Source organism: Drosophila biarmipes, chromosome X (genome assembly GCF_025231255.1).
Source record: "Drosophila biarmipes strain raj3 chromosome X, RU_DBia_V1.1, whole genome shotgun sequence".
In the NCBI taxonomy this organism is placed as follows: Eukaryota; Metazoa; Arthropoda; class Insecta; order Diptera; family Drosophilidae; genus Drosophila; species Drosophila biarmipes.
Window position 1 is genome coordinate 14,744,786 of NC_066611.1, and position 17,167 is coordinate 14,761,952.

The 17,167-nt window shown below is 51.6% G+C and overlaps 1 protein-coding gene across 1 annotated transcript in view; it reads left to right on the forward strand.

The window, feature by feature from the left end:
* The window catches only part of LOC108025738 (unconventional myosin-XV), a 44,974-nt gene that overhangs the window by 12,091 nt on the left and 15,716 nt on the right, over nt 1-17,167 (forward strand). The window contains exon 3 of the mRNA XM_017096326.3: nt 9,535-16,551. Coding sequence (XP_016951815.1) covers nt 9,535-16,551 — 7,017 coding nt within the window. The remainder of the gene's footprint in view (nt 1-9,534; nt 16,552-17,167) is intronic.

Consider the following 17,167-nt stretch of genomic DNA (forward strand, 5'->3'; position numbering starts at 1 on the left):
TGCTTTTCTTGTTTAGCATCCAGAATAATTGGTTCCGCTTTAGGTTGCACATTTTGACGACTCTGGCAATATGTTCTCGGAAGGTTAGGCGTTTGTCCAGTGTGAGGCCTAGGTATTTCGCCTTAGTCGCTTGCTCTATGTCCACATTATTAATGTGGACCACCGGAGTTGTTTTTCGGCGTAACGTAAAGCAAACGTTTACGCATTTGCTTTCGTTGATTTTGATATTGTTCGCCGTGGCCCATTTCTCGAATTCGTTGAGGTAGGTTTGCAGCGTTTGTGAAGACTCGGTCTCACTGTTCGAGGAGCTGAGAAAGCAGACGTCGTCAGCGAAGCTGGCCAGCAGCATTTTGCTGTTGTCGTAGGTCATTTCTTCATAGCTTGGCTTGGGGATGTCTGCTGTAAAGATGGAGTACAGTAGCGGTCCTAAGACGCTTCCTTGGGGAACGCCAGCTGTAATGGCAACATTTGCAGAGATTGCGTCTCTGGACTGGACGCAAAAATCTCTGTTTGTGAGAAACGATCTGATGAGCTCAAACAGGTTGGCTGGCAGCGCTGTTTTGACTTTGGCTAGTAGTCCCGGGATCCAAACTCTATCAAATGCCTGTTGTATGTCAAGAAAGATGCCGTTGCAGTATTCTTTATTGTCGTAGGCCTTCAGGATGTGATTGACTACACGGTGCAATTGCTCAATCGTACTGTGGCCGGCTCTGAATCCGAATTGGTGCATTGGGATAGTATCATTGTCTTCTAGGTGTATTATAAGTCGGGAAGCTATCAGCCTTTCCATTACCTTCGATAAAGAGGGCAGGAGGCTGATAGGCCGGTAGGAGCATGGATCCTGTTCCGGTTTCCCTGGCTTTAGAATCATACTGATTCTAGCACTCTTCCATTTTTTGGGAAAGTATTGCACTCTAAGTATCGCATTGAATATCAATGTGATAAGTAATAGTGCTCTCTTGGGAAGGATTTTAAGTACTGCGTTGCTTATTAGGTCATGACCTGGCGCCTTTCGACTTTTGAGGGTACGTATCATGTTTGAGACTTCTTCCAGACGGATATGTCTTATTGGAGGTGACATCTGGAAAGGGCGCTGTAGTATTTCGTTTATTCTGTTGATATCCTCCTCGGATGCGAAATTAAACGCAGTGAATCTGTCGCCAAGGTGTTCCGCAAATGTTTGTACTTGCTCTTCTAAGGAGCGACACCAGTTACCATTGCTGTTCTTCAGAGGCGTAACTTTCTGTGGCATTCTTTTTACTTTTTTGGTAAAGGACCACATATTAAAAATGGAATCATTAGAATAGTCCATATTGGTCAGCATATGTTCGAATTGCGCATTTTTCAATTCAGCCATGGCAACGTGAAGCTCTCTGGCGCATCTATGCCATTGAGCTTTATCCTCAGGACTGTGCGTTCGAATATAACGTCTTCTCAGTGCTCTCTTACGGACTAGAATCTCTGCAATGTTTGGGTCAATTCTATTCGAGTGGCGTATGAGGGCTCTGCCATGATTGTTTGCAGTGTACACGTTTGCACTCCTCGCCGCATTTGTCACGTTGGTAGTGAAGAGGTCTACAGCGTCGTCAATCTCAGCAGCAGAGTTGAGCTCAATGTTAAGGCGTATCGATCTACATAGTTCTTCCTTGAAAACAGCTACATTTGTGTGTTTGCTAAGAAGTTGTCTACGTTGAGTGCATTGTATGGCTTCTGTTTTTAATGTAGTGATGAGAGATAGGTGGTCCGATTCAAGGTCCCAGCTGTCTCTGATGCTTAGCTTGTCGTGTGGAATGTTGCGATAAATTGCAAAGTCTAAACAGGATGGTCTTCGATTTACTGCGCTTGGATAGTATGTTGGTGCTCCAGTCGCCAGGATGTTGGCGTTAATTGAGATGGCGCTTGCGGCAAGTAAGTTACCTCGGTGACAGGTGATCGCAGAACCCCACCATGGATGTTTGGCGTTCCAGTCTCCGCTGATAAATGATCTTGGGAAGTTGAAGTTAGCGAATATGTCATCAAATTCTGATTGAGTCCAGCTGAAGTTCGGAGGGCAATAGATTGATCCGATGAATATTTGTCCTATACATGTTTGGATTCTGGCACCCACGATTTGGACTTTAGCATGGACGATTGGCTCGATGGGAAAGTGATTGATCTTTTTGTTAACCAGGATTGCAGCTCCACCCCTGTGGCTGCCGTCAGGTAGATTTGAAGTGTAGACTTCATATCCAAATAGTTGAAGGTTGGATGTCTTCGTTTCAGTGAGAAGGAGAATGTCAATATTCTCTCTCTCCGCAAGGTGGCCGATTTCCGTCATTTTGCCGGCAGCACCTCGCGTGTTCCAGGTGAGAATTTTTATTTGGGACATTGTGTAAGTTGCGCGTTAATTGCAACCAGCATCTTCAGCATCTGGGCTTGCATGGCGTATAGACCTTCGATAGCTTTTGAGAGCGATGCAACTGCCATTTCTAGTTTAGATTCTTGTGCATTTTGCTGTTGTGACACATCTGGGAAAAAGTGCGCATGATTTTTTGCACCGTAGTGATGTTGCTGTTGAATGGCGTCCTGTAGCCTATTTGTTAGGTTTCCTGGTCGTTTGTTTTGTTTTTCCGTGATTGGATTTGCATTTCTGGCTATTTGAGCATAAGAAACTCCATTTTCATAATGTTTGGGTGTAGAGTTATTGTTTATGCTCACTTTTGGGGTTTTCTGTACATTTTCGTTCATTTTGAGCAATTTTTGATAGGATTTGCAGCCACGGAAGTTAGCTGGGTGATTTTCACCACAGTGAGTGCAAGTTGCTGGTGCTTCTTTGCTTCTGGTACAATCTGATGATTTATGGTAGTCACCGCAAGAGACACAGATAAAAGGTCTGTAGCAATATCTTGCAGTATGACCAAACGATTGGCATCTCCGACATTGCACTATGTCTTGTGCTTTTCTGGCTACTTCAAAACGGACGCGTTGGCGACATAGAGATCGTAGTTGGAGTATATCTTTGTTATTTAGATTCTTTTCTACATTAATGAAGAAGAGGTTCATCTGATAAGATATTTTTTTTTTTTTTTTTTTTTTTTTTTTTTTTTTTTTTAATTAATATCTTTATTTAATATAATCCAGGAACAGATCTAATTAAAGCCTTTAACCTAAATGTTTTCTTAAGTAAATAATCTCTTAATTATAAATTATAATTAGTTTTCAACTTGGTATATAGGAGTAGATCAAATTACGACTAGTTTCAAGTAAATAATATATTCATATTAGTCTCTTAGGAGCAGCCCAAAATGTCTTCTTTTGAGCCTGCGAATTGGGATAGCCCCCTGTAATCTCCGGGCTAGACGATTACGGTGGGCAGTTAGACGGTCGTTGTACCTGCTTGAGAAGAACGATATTTGGTCTTCAACAAGACTCAGGTTTAGGTCATTGTGAAGCGTTTGGCCGCTAACGAACCACTCACAGCCAGTGATTTGTCTTAATGTTTTGTTCTGGACGGTTTGGAAACGTTTTCGGTGGGACGCAGCCGCCACTCCCCAAATTTGGATTCCATATCTCCAAGTTGGTGCGATGATTTGTTGATAAATGTGCCGCTTGCATCTTAGAGATAGTTTGCTTTTCTTGTTTAGCATCCAGAATAATTGGTTCCGCTTTAGGTTGCACATTTTGACGACTCTGGCAATATGTTCTCGGAAGGTTAGGCGTTTGTCCAGTGTGAGGCCTAGGTATTTCGCCTTAGTCGCTTGCTCTATGTCCACATTATTAATGTGGACCACCGGAGTTGTTTTTCGGCGTAACGTAAAGCAAACGTTTACGCATTTGCTTTCGTTGATTTTGATATTGTTCGCCGTGGCCCATTTCTCGAATTCGTTGAGGTAGGTTTGCAGCGTTTGTGAAGACTCGGTCTCACTGTTCGAGGAGCTGAGAAAGCAGACGTCGTCAGCGAAGCTGGCCAGCAGCATTTTGCTGTTGTCGTAGGTCATTTCTTCATAGCTTGGCTTGGGGATGTCTGCTGTAAAGATGGAGTACAGTAGCGGTCCTAAGACGCTTCCTTGGGGAACGCCAGCTGTAATGGCAACATTTGCAGAGATTGCGTCTCTGGACTGGACGCAAAAATCTCTGTTTGTGAGAAACGATCTGATGAGCTCAAACAGGTTGGCTGGCAGCGCTGTTTTGACTTTGGCTAGTAGTCCCGGGATCCAAACTCTATCAAATGCCTGTTGTATGTCAAGAAAGATGCCGTTGCAGTATTCTTTATTGTCGTAGGCCTTCAGGATGTGATTGACTACACGGTGCAATTGCTCAATCGTACTGTGGCCGGCTCTGAATCCGAATTGGTGCATTGGGATAGTATCATTGTCTTCTAGGTGTATTATAAGTCGGGAAGCTATCAGCCTTTCCATTACCTTCGATAAAGAGGGCAGGAGGCTGATAGGCCGGTAGGAGCATGGATCCTGTTCCGGTTTCCCTGGCTTTAGAATCATACTGATTCTAGCACTCTTCCATTTTTTGGGAAAGTATTGCACTCTAAGTATCGCATTGAATATCAATGTGATAAGTAATAGTGCTCTCTTGGGAAGGATTTTAAGTACTGCGTTGCTTATTAGGTCATGACCTGGCGCCTTTCGACTTTTGAGGGTACGTATCATGTTTGAGACTTCTTCCAGACGGATATGTCTTATTGGAGGTGACATCTGGAAAGGGCGCTGTAGTATTTCGTTTATTCTGTTGATATCCTCCTCGGATGCGAAATTAAACGCAGTGAATCTGTCGCCAAGGTGTTCCGCAAATGTTTGTACTTGCTCTTCTAAGGAGCGACACCAGTTACCATTGCTGTTCTTCAGAGGCGTAACTTTCTGTGGCATTCTTTTTACTTTTTTGGTAAAGGACCACATATTAAAAATGGAATCATTAGAATAGTCCATATTGGTCAGCATATGTTCGAATTGCGCATTTTTCAATTCAGCCATGGCAACGTGAAGCTCTCTGGCGCATCTATGCCATTGAGCTTTATCCTCAGGACTGTGCGTTCGAATATAACGTCTTCTCAGTGCTCTCTTACGGACTAGAATCTCTGCAATGGTTGGGTCAATTCTATTCGAGTGGCGTATGAGGGCTCTGCCATGATTGTTTGCAGTGTACACGTTTGCACTCCTCGCCGCATTTGTCACGTTGGTAGTGAAGAGGTCTACAGCGTCGTCAATCTCAGCAGCAGAGTTGAGCTCAATGTTAAGGCGTATCGATCTACATAGTTCTTCCTTGAAAACAGCTACATTTGTGTGTTTGCTAAGAAGTTGTCTACGTTGAGTGCATTGTATGGCTTCTGTTTTTAATGTAGTGATGAGAGATAGGTGGTCCGATTCAAGGTCCCAGCTGTCTCTGATGCTTAGCTTGTCGTGTGGAATGTTGCGATAAATTGCAAAGTCTAAACAGGATGGTCTTCGATTTACTGCGCTTGGATAGTATGTTGGTGCTCCAGTCGCCAGGATGTTGGCGTTAATTGAGATGGCGCTTGCAGCAAGTAAGTTACCTCGGTGACAGGTGATCGCAGAACCCCACCATGGATGTTTGGCGTTCCAGTCTCCGCTGATAAATGATCTTGGGAAGTTGAAGTTAGCGAATATGTCATCAAATTCTGATTGAGTCCAGCTGAAGTTCGGAGGGCAATAGATTGATCCGATGAATATTTGTCCTATACATGTTTGGATTCTGGCACCCACGATTTGGACTTTAGCATGGACGATTGGCTCGATGGGAAAGTGATTGATCTTTTTGTTAACCAGGATTGCAGCTCCACCCCTGTGGCTGCCGTCAGGTAGATTTGAAGTGTAGACTTCATATCCAAATAGTTGAAGGTTGGATGTCTTCGTTTCAGTGAGAAGGAGAATGTCAATATTCTCTCTCTCCGCAAGGTGGCCGATTTCCGTCATTTTGCCGGCAGCACCTCGCGTGTTCCAGGTGAGAATTTTTATTTGGGACATTGTGTAAGTTGCGCGTTAATTGCAACCAGCATCTTCAGCATCTGGGCTTGCATGGCGTATAGACCTTCGATAGCTTTTGAGAGCGATGCAACTGCCATTTCTAGTTTAGATTCTTGTGCATTTTGCTGTTGTGACACATCTGGGAAAAAGTGCGCATGATTTTTTGCACCGTAGTGATGTTGCTGTTGAATGGCGTCCTGTAGCCTATTTGTTAGGTTTCCTGGTCGTTTGTTTTGTTTTTCCGTGATTGGATTTGCATTTCTGGCTATTTGAGCATAAGAAACTCCATTTTCATAATGTTTGGGTGTAGAGTTATTGTTTGTGCTCACTTTTGGGGTTTTCTGTACATTTTCGTTCATTTTGAGCAATTTTTGATAGGATTTGCAGCCACGGAAGTTAGCTGGGTGATTTTCACCACAGTGAGTGCAAGTTGCTGGTGCTTCTTTGCTTCTGGGACAATCTGATGATTTATGGTAGTCACCGCAAGAGACACAGATAAAAGGTCTGTAGCAATATCTTGCAGTATGACCAAACGATTGGCATCTCCGACATTGCACTATGTCTTGTGCTTTTCTGGCTACTTCAAAACGGACGCGTTGGCGACATAGAGATCGTAGTTGGAGTATATCTTTGTTATTTAGATTCTTTTCTACATTAATGAAGAAGAGGTTCATCTGTTCACCGCTCTTGTTGCTTTTTGGGTTATATATTGATAGAACTTTATGCCCCTGTCTGAGTAATTCCTCTTTGATTTTATGATGGAGCTGTGAATGGTGTAATCCTCGCACAACAACTCTGAATGGTTTCTCGTCTTTCAATTGATAGCAATGGAATTCAATTTTCAGGGAATTTAGTTGTCGTACTACAGCCCTGTAGGTGTTTGCGTCTTTGGTGTAGATTCTGTGAGTGGAGCCCACAGAGGATTTGATTTCAACATTTTCAAGATTTGTAACTTCCTCGATAGCGATAAGAAGTTCGTTCACGTTTGTCACGTCCATAAGAACGATTGGTGGTGGTTTTGGACTACCAGTAGAAGCAGATTTTACCGTAGATGAATCAGTTTTACTTTGTACGTTTGCGTTCTTGTTATGTGCATTGCTGTCTTTAGCCTTAGAAGCGGTGTGAGAACGGTAAGCCGCTGCTGCAGCGCTAGTCGATGGTTCGTCCACACTATTGCAGTCCATCTCATCGTCATCAACTGATAGTGTTTCGAACCTGTTTGCTGACACAGGGTCACTGGGTTCTAAATTTCTAATATCGGCACGTTTTCGTTGACTTATTGGTGAGTTCGATGACCCCTTCCTCTTCTGGCTCTGGATTTTTTGCCATCTGGGTGAATCAGATTCATTGAGGCCCGGTAGAGGGGGGAAGTCTATAGAAGTGCTTAATGCTTTAGGAGGCATAGGCGTTGAGCACATGCCACTGCATATGCTGGGTGATGATGTAGTGTAGGTATATATTGGACTGTGAGTTGTTGTCAGAGTACTGGTGATACAGGCTGCATTACTGCTTGATACTGCTATACCATATGAGTTAAGCTTGCCGCTAGTGGCCAGATTTTTTGCCAGGGTTAACTCTCCTGGAATCACCTCGTCCATGACGGCTTTTCTCAGAGCTTCGCCCAGAAGCATTGTTTCTCTGGTATTTGCCATTTCTCTCGATTTTATGCAAAGTCGAATGTAAGTCAATCACTGCTTTTGTTGCCCCTCTTGTACGGCTGCGCGCAGTGTGAGGGGAACAGCGATGCCCTAGCGGGCACAAATGCAGTCTTGTCGCACTACACTTATGTTGTTGTTGTTGTCCCACTGCCGACACTGCGCTAGACAGCGTCCGAATTTTTATGATCTGTGCTATTATTAGCACACGAAGAATAGATAACAAAATAATAACGCGTAAGCACGCACTTTGTTTTTTTTTTTTTTTTTTTTCCCACGACACAACTTGTCAAAGAGTTGATGGCCTACAATAAGATATTTTAAAATGTATAATAATGTTTTCATTATGAAAACAGTTTTTCATATGTAGCATACTTTTAGATACCCCAAAATAAATCCGAATTCCGGTGCAATCCCTCGATCAATTGACTCACTTCATTTGGCACTGCCATTGATGCGATCCACAGATCGATTTCAATGGAGAAGTTGCCGAAGCGAATGCATTCCCAGCGGTTCACAGAACACATTTCACGCCTTTGTTTTGGGCCGGCTATCGGATGACAGTCCCCTGCCCCACACGAAGCAGCTGGAGACGGGCCCAAGAACCCGCCGAGCCGTCGAACTTGAACTGGTTGGGCCTCTCCCCGCCTGGGAGAAAGTCCCACACACCGGCCGCCTAATTGAATGGCGATCGGAGACTGCATCAATATCAATGCGATCGGGTGTCTTCTTTCTTTCTTCATTTGCTTTTCTCCTCTCGACTCTTCTCGACTCTTCGCTCCACTGGCTTATTATTTTTTTGTGCGTTCTGGTGGCCCACACTAAGTAGCTGGTAGCACTGCCTGGTGGCCAGCAGGAGTGTCGTCTGGTCTGGCCGGGTTCGAAGTGATCCGGTCCACCATGCCGATACCCATACCCATTCCCATGCCATCTCTCACCGCTTTGAAAGAACGTGTTTGGATGCAGCGAAAACCGTTTTAGAAACGTTTGGGGAAATTGTGGCAGTGCCGCCGAGAGATTCCGATTCCTTTCAGTTGCATTCGAGACCTCGGCCACAAACGTCTTTTGTGATACTAGTTCTGGATCTCGATTCGGGTTTCGCGTATCGGGTTTCGGGAGTTCAAATTCGGGTTTTCGGGTTCAGACTGGGACTAGAGAGAGGCTTCCCGAACTAGATGCGCATCGTGCGGTTCCACTTGGAGCCGTGGCAGCGGGGCGGCGGTGGTTCGGTGACTCCCAGTCCCGCGCAGTCGCCCTCGTTGGCTCTCCTTTCGCCACACGTCCTCCGGCGCCAGAGGCCCGCCAGCCTCGAGGATGTCGAGGATCTGCCCCATCATCTGTCGGCCAAGCATCCGGCCCTGCCCTCCAGTCGCCTGCGACGCCTCAAGTGCCGCTACCCCCAGGTGGTCAAGCGCCTGTCCACCATCTGCAGCGATGTGATAGCGCGCCTTGTGAGAGAAGTGTTCCTTGGGAACCAACAAACCCAAAAATATAACTCTTTTTACTTTGATATTTTATATATAACTATAACTCTAAAATCAGCTTGAAATCTAATTTTAGGTGCCCAAAAGTATGCAGTGAATAAGGAATAGTCGAATTGAAAAATGATTGAATTTCTGGTATTCTAGGTCTAAAATATATTATGGCATACTTTTATACAGCTTAAAGGACATTTAAACTTGTTTTTGAAACCCTAGTTTCACTAGGATTGTTAAATCTTTTGATAGGTATTATTGTGTGTGGAGTTCTTCTATTTCGGAGTCTAAAAATATTGTTGCATACCTTTAGACACCTTAAAAGTTTTTTAAATATAAGATTTGAAAACCCTACAAATTGTTGTGCCCTTCTAATATATTAAGATCTTAATCATAAACTCATTCTAATTCGACTTCCTCCTCTTACAGCCACAGACGTTCGCTTTGCAACCGGGAGAGGGGAGCCTGCGTGCTCGCCAGGATCTGGGCAGCAGCGGTGTGGAGGACATGACCCTGCTGGACGACCTCCATGAGGCCTCGCTGCTCTGGAATCTTCGCCTGCGCTACGACAAGGGCCTGATCTACACCTTCGCCGGCAGCATCCTGATCGCCGTGAATCCCTACAAGATGTTCCCGGACGCCTATGGTCTGGAGGTGGCCAAGCAGTATGCCGGCCGTCCGCTGGGCTCCCTGCCGCCCCATCTGTTTGCCATCGGAGCAGCGGCCCATGCCGCTCTGCCCTCGCCCCAGGTGGTGGTCATCTCGGGGGAGAGTGGCTCCGGCAAGACGGAGTCCACCAAGCTGGTGATGCAGTACCTGGCCGCTGTGGTGCCAGGAGGAGGCTCCGCTTCCGCCGTTATAACCGAGCAGATCCTGGAGGCGGCACCACTGCTGGAGGCCTTTGGCAATGCCCGCACTGCCCGGAACGACAATAGCTCGAGGTTCGGCAAATATCTGGAGGTCTACTTCAAGAGTGGCGCCATCGTGGGAGCCAAGATCACGCAGTACCTGCTGGAGAAGTCGCGCATTGTGACGCAGGCGCCGGGCGAAAGGAACTACCATGTGTTCTACGAACTCCTTGGCGGCCTCTCGGAGACGGAGCGCGCCAAGTACGGGTTGCTGGAGGCGGACAAGTACTTCTACCTGAACCAGGGAGCCACCGATTGCGCAAGCGGTCGTGTGGACTGGGAGTCGCTGCAGGGCGCCATGCAGGTCCTGGGCGTCTCCGAGGGCGAGCGCGAGGGGATCGTCCGCGTCCTGGCGGCTGTGCTCCATCTGGGCAATGTCTACTTCCATCGCCGGCAGCTGAGGCACGGCCAGGAGGGCGTGGAGGTGGGCTCCGATGCGGAAATCAAGTGGGCCGCCCACCTCCTGCACATCAGCGCCGAGGGACTGCATCGAGCCCTGACCAGCCGGACCACCGAAGCTCGAGCGGAACGGCTGCACACGCCACTTGGCATCGATCAGGCTCTGGACGCCCGAGATGCCTTCGCCAAGGCCCTGTACGCGGGACTCTTCAATTGGCTGGTCTCCCGCATCAACTCGATTGTGCAGAAGGGCGGAACCCACGATGCCCACCGCATCAGCATCCTGGACATCTTTGGGTTCGAGGACCTGGCCGAGAATAGCTTCGAGCAGCTGTGCATCAACTATGCGAACGAGAACCTGCAGTTGTACTTCAACAAGCATGTCTTCAAGCTGGAGCAGGCAGAGTACGCCAGGGAGCGACTGGAGTGGACTCCCCTGGCCTGGGACGACAATCTGCCGGTGATCCATCTGCTGGCCAAGAAGCCCGTGGGCATTTGCCATCTGCTAGACGACGAGTCCAATTTCCCGCGTGCCACCGATCTGAGTTTCCTGGAGAAGTGCCACTACAACCATGCGCTGAGCGAGCTCTATGCCCGGCCCAGGATCGGTGCCCAGGAGTTCGGCGTGACCCACTACGCGGGCCAGGTGTGGTACTGTGTGGACGGCTTTCTGGACAAGAATCGGGATGCACTGCGTGGCGATGTCCTAGAGCTGCTGGCCTCCAGCCGACTGAACCTGGTGGGTGAGCTGACCAAGCAGCTGCGTGCCCAGCGAGATGCCGGCAAGACCCTGCCCAAGGGCAGCAATGGGAGATTCGTCACCATGAAGCCAAGAACGCCCACGGTGGCGGCCCGGTTTGCGGACTCACTGCAGCAGCTGCTGCAGTCCATGGGCCGGTGTCATCCGTGGTTCGTGCGCTGCATCAAGCCAAACCAGGAGAAGCACGCCCTGCGCATGGACATGCCGTGTGTGCTCCAGCAATTGCGCTATCTGGGCATGCTGGACACCATCCAGATCCGGCAGCGGGGCTATCCGGTGCGCCTGCGCTTCCAGCACTTTGTGGAGCGGTATCGCCACCTGCTACCATCGCCTCTGGCCAGGGGCACTCCGTATCGGGAGCTGTGTCGAGCCCTGCTGGAGGCCATGCCGCGGACAGGCGTTGAGGGTCCCGACTATCAGCTGGGTGCCACGAGGGTCTTCCTGCGCGAGGCACTGCATCGGGCGCTGGAGAGCGGAAGAACAGAGCGTCTGCGCCGGGCGGCGGTCAGTGTCCAGCGGCATGTGCGTGGAATGCTGGTGCGCCGGCAGCTGGCTCGTCGCCAGGTGGCGGCCACCCGGCTCCAGGCCCGTTGGCGAGGACAGAGGGCACAGCAGCGCTACGAGCGCCTGCGCAAGGGAGCACTCACTGCCCAGCGGCTGTGGCGAGGACGCCAGGCTAGGAGGAGGGTGAACCAACTGCGGTCGGACCATCGGCGCAGGCAGGAGGCCAGGGAGGCGGCGCAGCGGGCACGCGAGGCCCGAGAGGCCAAGCAGGCTGTCCTGGAACGAAGCCAACTGAGCTACCTGGACATACCCGCCGAGCTGGCCTTCATCTACTCCAAGCTGCAGGGCTGGTCACCGCCGCACGGGGATCGGCACCTGGTCAAGGTACTGGGCACGGTGCCGGGCCCCCCATCCTCCGCCGTTCAACTGCCCGAGGATCTGGGCCAGTTCTCCTTCGGCAAGTTCAGCAGTGTCTACTGCAATGGGCTGAGATTGCAGCCGAGGAGGGAACCCATCACAGCTCCCCTGCTGACCAGAGCTGCGTCGAGGGATCAGGACTTCCAGGATGCCTTGGCCGTGTTCAAATTGATCCTCCGCTGGAGCAACGACAAGGCCTTGGAGGGCGCCAAGGAGAAGCTATTGGCCGACTATATTGTGCACAAGGCCCTGAGCTCGAGGGGATTACGCGATGAGATCCTGGTGCAGCTGTGCAACCAGGTTCACGGCCTGCCGCCCACTTCGGTGGAGGCCACCAGATTGTGGCAGCTCCTGGGGCAGTGCCTCTGCTGCTTCCAGCCCAGCGCCGCGTTCAGCAAGTATCTGATGAGATTCGTGGATGACGAGGCACCGGCCTCCCTGAGACCCCTGCTCCTGCGGCAGTTGCTCCGCCAGCAGGGCGGTGGCTCCTCCTCCAGTGGGGCAGTGGGCGGCGGTGCCTGCCGCAGCTTTGTGCCCGCCTGGCTGGAGTGGCGTGCCTGGACGAGGGGCTGCGACATGGCTCTGCCACTGACCCTGCCCGACGAGGCCAGCCAAACGGTGGCCGTGGACTCGTGGACCAGCTGCGAGGAGGCCGCCGCCCTGGCCGTTTCCTCGCTGGGCGTGGCCAGTCGCGGATGGACCTTGGTCCTCGATGATGGCCAGCAGCTGACGGATAGCTGTGGCCTAGACTATGTGATGGATTTGATTGCCGAGAAGGAGCTGTGTCCCGCTTTCCCAGCTCCCAGGAGTGATCTACTGCGCTCCGGCGCCAAGTTTGCTCGGACCACTCTGCCGGAGTCGGTCAAACGTCCAGCGGTTCCGCCGCCAGCGCCACCCACCTCGAGTGGTGGCTCCAAGGAGGAGATTCCACGGGAGCGCAGGAGCAGCCGCGAGTTGCTCTCGCGGAGTTCGGCTCTCAACGAACGCTACTTTGAGCGGGAGCCCAGTCCGGGACCAGGCCAGGGATCGAGTCCCGGTCAGACCAAGTCACGCTCCAAGTCACTGGATGATCTGCTGGCCGGGGACATTGCTCCCGTGCCGCCGGATTGCGACTCGCAGGAGCCGCTGCACACACTGGGTCTGTCGGAGAGTCGGCTGAACGATCGCTACCACTCGGCGGAGCGACTTGCTCCGATGGGCAAGGAGACGGCTCCGCGCTACCAGAAATCCCAGCATGCCGGACGACGATCCCATGCCGCTTCCCATGGCTCACACTCCAGCAAGTATGCGGACAAGGCGGAGTATGCCACCAGATCGTCGGCCATGTCGGACACCAGCGAGGCGCCATCCCTGGCCTCCCATGTGCGCCGCGTGAGGGTGCCCTCGCAGGCCTCCGATGTGGATCAGTTCCTGGACGATCTGTTCAGTCCGGTGCTAGATGGCTCCCTGGATGAGCTGTCCGACGCCAGATCCCTGGCGGCCAGCATTCGCGGAGGCAGCTATTCACAGGAGCATGACGAGGAATCGGATGTGGATGACCTAGATGACTACATCAATAATATATTCCAACCTTTACCTATGGTTAAGAGCCTGGGGAAGCTGGCCAGCAAGGATCAGCTGGCTGCCATCATCAAGGGAGGTGGAATAACCAGTAATCCCGCAGAGAAAGAAGAGGAATCCGAGATCGAGGACTTGGACGACTACATAAATGAGCTCTTCCAGCCTATACCTTTGGCGGAGAATCTCGACAACTTGACCAGCAAGGAGGAGCTAGCTATCAGCATTCGCGGAGGTGGCAGCACGGATAGCAATGGAGCTGATCCCCTGCTCCACCAGCTGATGCAGCTTCCCGGGGAGACGGAATCCGGTCCAGCCCTCTACCAACAGCAGGTGCAACGCGCCTTCCTGCAGTCGGCAATGGCCCAGAATCTCCAGATCCAGCAGCAGCTCCTGGCCCAGAATCAGGCCCTCCAGACGCTGCTCAGCCAGCAGGCGGCGGCGGCCAATAATGCCGCCTCCTCGCCGCCACCGGCTCCTCCGGTTTTGGGCAGCCTGTCCATCTCGCCACCACCCCCACAGGTGCAGGCACAGTCACCACTGCGTATGAAGACCACGCGCAGCAGTCTGGTGGTGATGGAGGCACTGCAGCCACCGCCTCCGCCACCGCCGCCACCCATGCCGCCACCGTTGGAGTGCAAGGATCCCTCGGAGACGCGACACTTCCTGGATCCCTATGGCAGGGCCAAGACCGTCCGCATTGGCAAGTGGCGCTGGCCGCCGCCGCAGGATGAGCCCCAGTTTCAGACGGAGGAGGACTTCTTCGCCTTCAAGATGCGCCAGCATCAGCGCAAGACGACGCCGCAATCCCAGCACCACCAACTGGCCAGCAATGGTGGCATGGTCGGGGAATCCAGTCCAGGCATCCGAGGAGCCACCGCCATCGAGTGGGAGGAGTTCGAGATCGAGAGTCCCACTCCGCCGCCCATGGGCGGCCAACTGATGCGGAGCAGCATCCGGCTGGAGACCACCACCACCACGACGACCACCACTGCGGGGATGAACAACAGGGATAGAGAGAGGGAGCGAGATAGGGATGCCCAGGATGGCGGCCAGGCGATGCAGAGTGTGGTCACCACCAAGCTGGCCAAGAAGAGCTTCGAGATCGGAGCAGATCGTCCGCCGCCAGGAAGTGTGGGCAAACTCAAGCTGAGCTCCGAGATGCGCCAACGCCTGGAGCAGGTCACAGCTGGCCATTCGGTGAGATCCACCGTGTCCACCAAGTCGGAGCAACGTGCTCCGGCCAAGCTGGAGGACACGCGCAAGCTGATGCTGCAGCAGCAACTGGGAGGACTCTTTGCCAGCGTCACGGGAGGCAACTCCGGACCAGGAGGAAATGGCGGAGGAGGCATGGATTCGCACGCCACAGTGCGCACCCAGATCGAGAGGATGGAGGGCAAACTGTCGCCACCACCGGCTCCGCCCTCGGGTGGCTGGCCCGGGGTGCTACTGCCTCCCGCACCCAGTGTCCCGGCACCACCACCACCAATCAGACCACCAAGCATGGCGCCACCTGCCCCGCCGCCGGCTCCACAGAGTCCGCCGACGGCCCGGAGTCCCGAACCCGAGCCGGACTACCGCTCCTCGAGCAGTCAGGTGGTCAAGGAGCATGTGCCCGCCTTCATTCAGCGCCAGGAGCGCGACACCTTCGGTGCAGTGCGTCAGCAGCAGCACCACCACCAGCAACAGCAGCAGCAGATGATGATCCTCAGCAGCCATCACCTGCACCTGGAGGATCACTCGGCCTCCTCGTCGCCGGCCAATGCCGCCTGGGATCAGGCGGAGCGCGAGAGATCGCGCAGCCGAAGCAGGAGCCGCGATCGCGAGGATTACTCCGAGTCGGTGTGGGATCGGGCGGAAGTGGAGGGACCCGCCTCCGGGAGTGGCAGTGAAAAGGAGCGCGAGAAGCGGGAGCGGGAACGCGAGCGTCTCTACGAGATCCGCCAGGTGGAGCGAGAGCGGGAGAGCCACAAGGTCTACCAGCCGGCACCGCCGCGCGTGATCCAGGCCAGCATGGACACCACCGGTGGCCACCATCGACGGGAGGAGCGCTCTGGCGGCCTGGGACTGGCCACCTTCCGCACCCACATGGCCCAGAAGTACGAGCACGAGCGGAAGCGCAAGAGCTCGGCCAGCTCCGGGATGCGCGAGGAGCTGGACTCGATGCACACGACCACGCCGCCGCCCGTAATTGTTCCGGCTCCAGTGCCACCGCCCGCGTCCTCGGCCAGTCCGGGACTGGGCGTGGTCTCCAGCGTGGTGTCCGGCCTGGGCTCGGGGGCCAGCAGTGCCTGTCTGACCTACAACCGGGTGCCGTGGAAGCTGCGCGTGCGCAAGGAGGTCTTCCAGCCGCACGAGCCCATCGGGCCACCGGTGGCCCTGGATCTGCTCTTTGCCCAGGTGCTGGGCGACGTCTTCGGGGTGACGCCCTGCCTGAGGATCACGCCGCAGGAGAAGAGCTCCGCCCTCAACATGCTCCATGGTCATGGTGTCAGCGTGGACACGCTGTCCAATCGAAATGGTTCGGGCAGCGGAGCGGGCGGCGGAGGAGGAGGAAGTGGAGGGCAGGTGCGTGCCCTGGTCAAGCGCCATCTGGTGGACATGGCCCGCGATTGGCCGCTGTACTTCGCACGACTTTTTGCTGTTCAGGGAGCACCGCTCTATCCCGATGTCAGCATCATGGGCGTCTCGCACAGTGGTCTCTATCTGGCCCGCCGGGATGCCGACTACCTGATCGTGGTGCAGGCCATCTCCTTCGGCGAGATCCAGAGTGCCGTCACCCTGCCGCGTCCGGCGGCCCTGCAGCTCAACCTGCGCAACGGCAAGCACCTGGCGCTCCATGCAGCCCGCGCCGCCGCCATCCAGTCGATGGTCACCAGCTTTGTCCAGGAGTTCCGCAAGGTGAGTGGGCCATTTTGTACGATCTATAGGTTTGGGATTGAAATAGCTTATATATCATATTATATTATTTATATTACATTATTTTATATTATGAATAATAATTTAATAGTAAATAAGGGAAGGTGGGTATTATAAGTAAGTTAATTGCGACCCTTTAGCAGCTAATTTATATTAATATATTACAATATACTCGTATTATAATAATACCCCAATAATATCTTACTTATAAAGCCACCTTTCTTTCTTATTAAAATATTTCTATCATTACATATATTATCTTATTTTATATTAAATTAGGAAAAATAATTTAATAATAATAAAGTAAGGTGGCTATTATAACTAAGTTTATTGGGACCCTTTAAAAGCGAATTTATATTATATTATAATAATATCCCAATAATATCTTACTTAAAAAGGCGACTTTCTTTCTTATTGAAATATTTCTACCATTACCATAATTTTCTATTTACAATTAACATATTTTCTAGGCGCTTTCTAATTTCCAAATATTTTTTAAAGAGACCAAAAGTATGCAAGAAATATTTAAACATTTTTATTAGCATTCAAAGCTCGCTAGCCAAGCTTGGAACTCTTGTTGGTTATTTAGAACTTGATT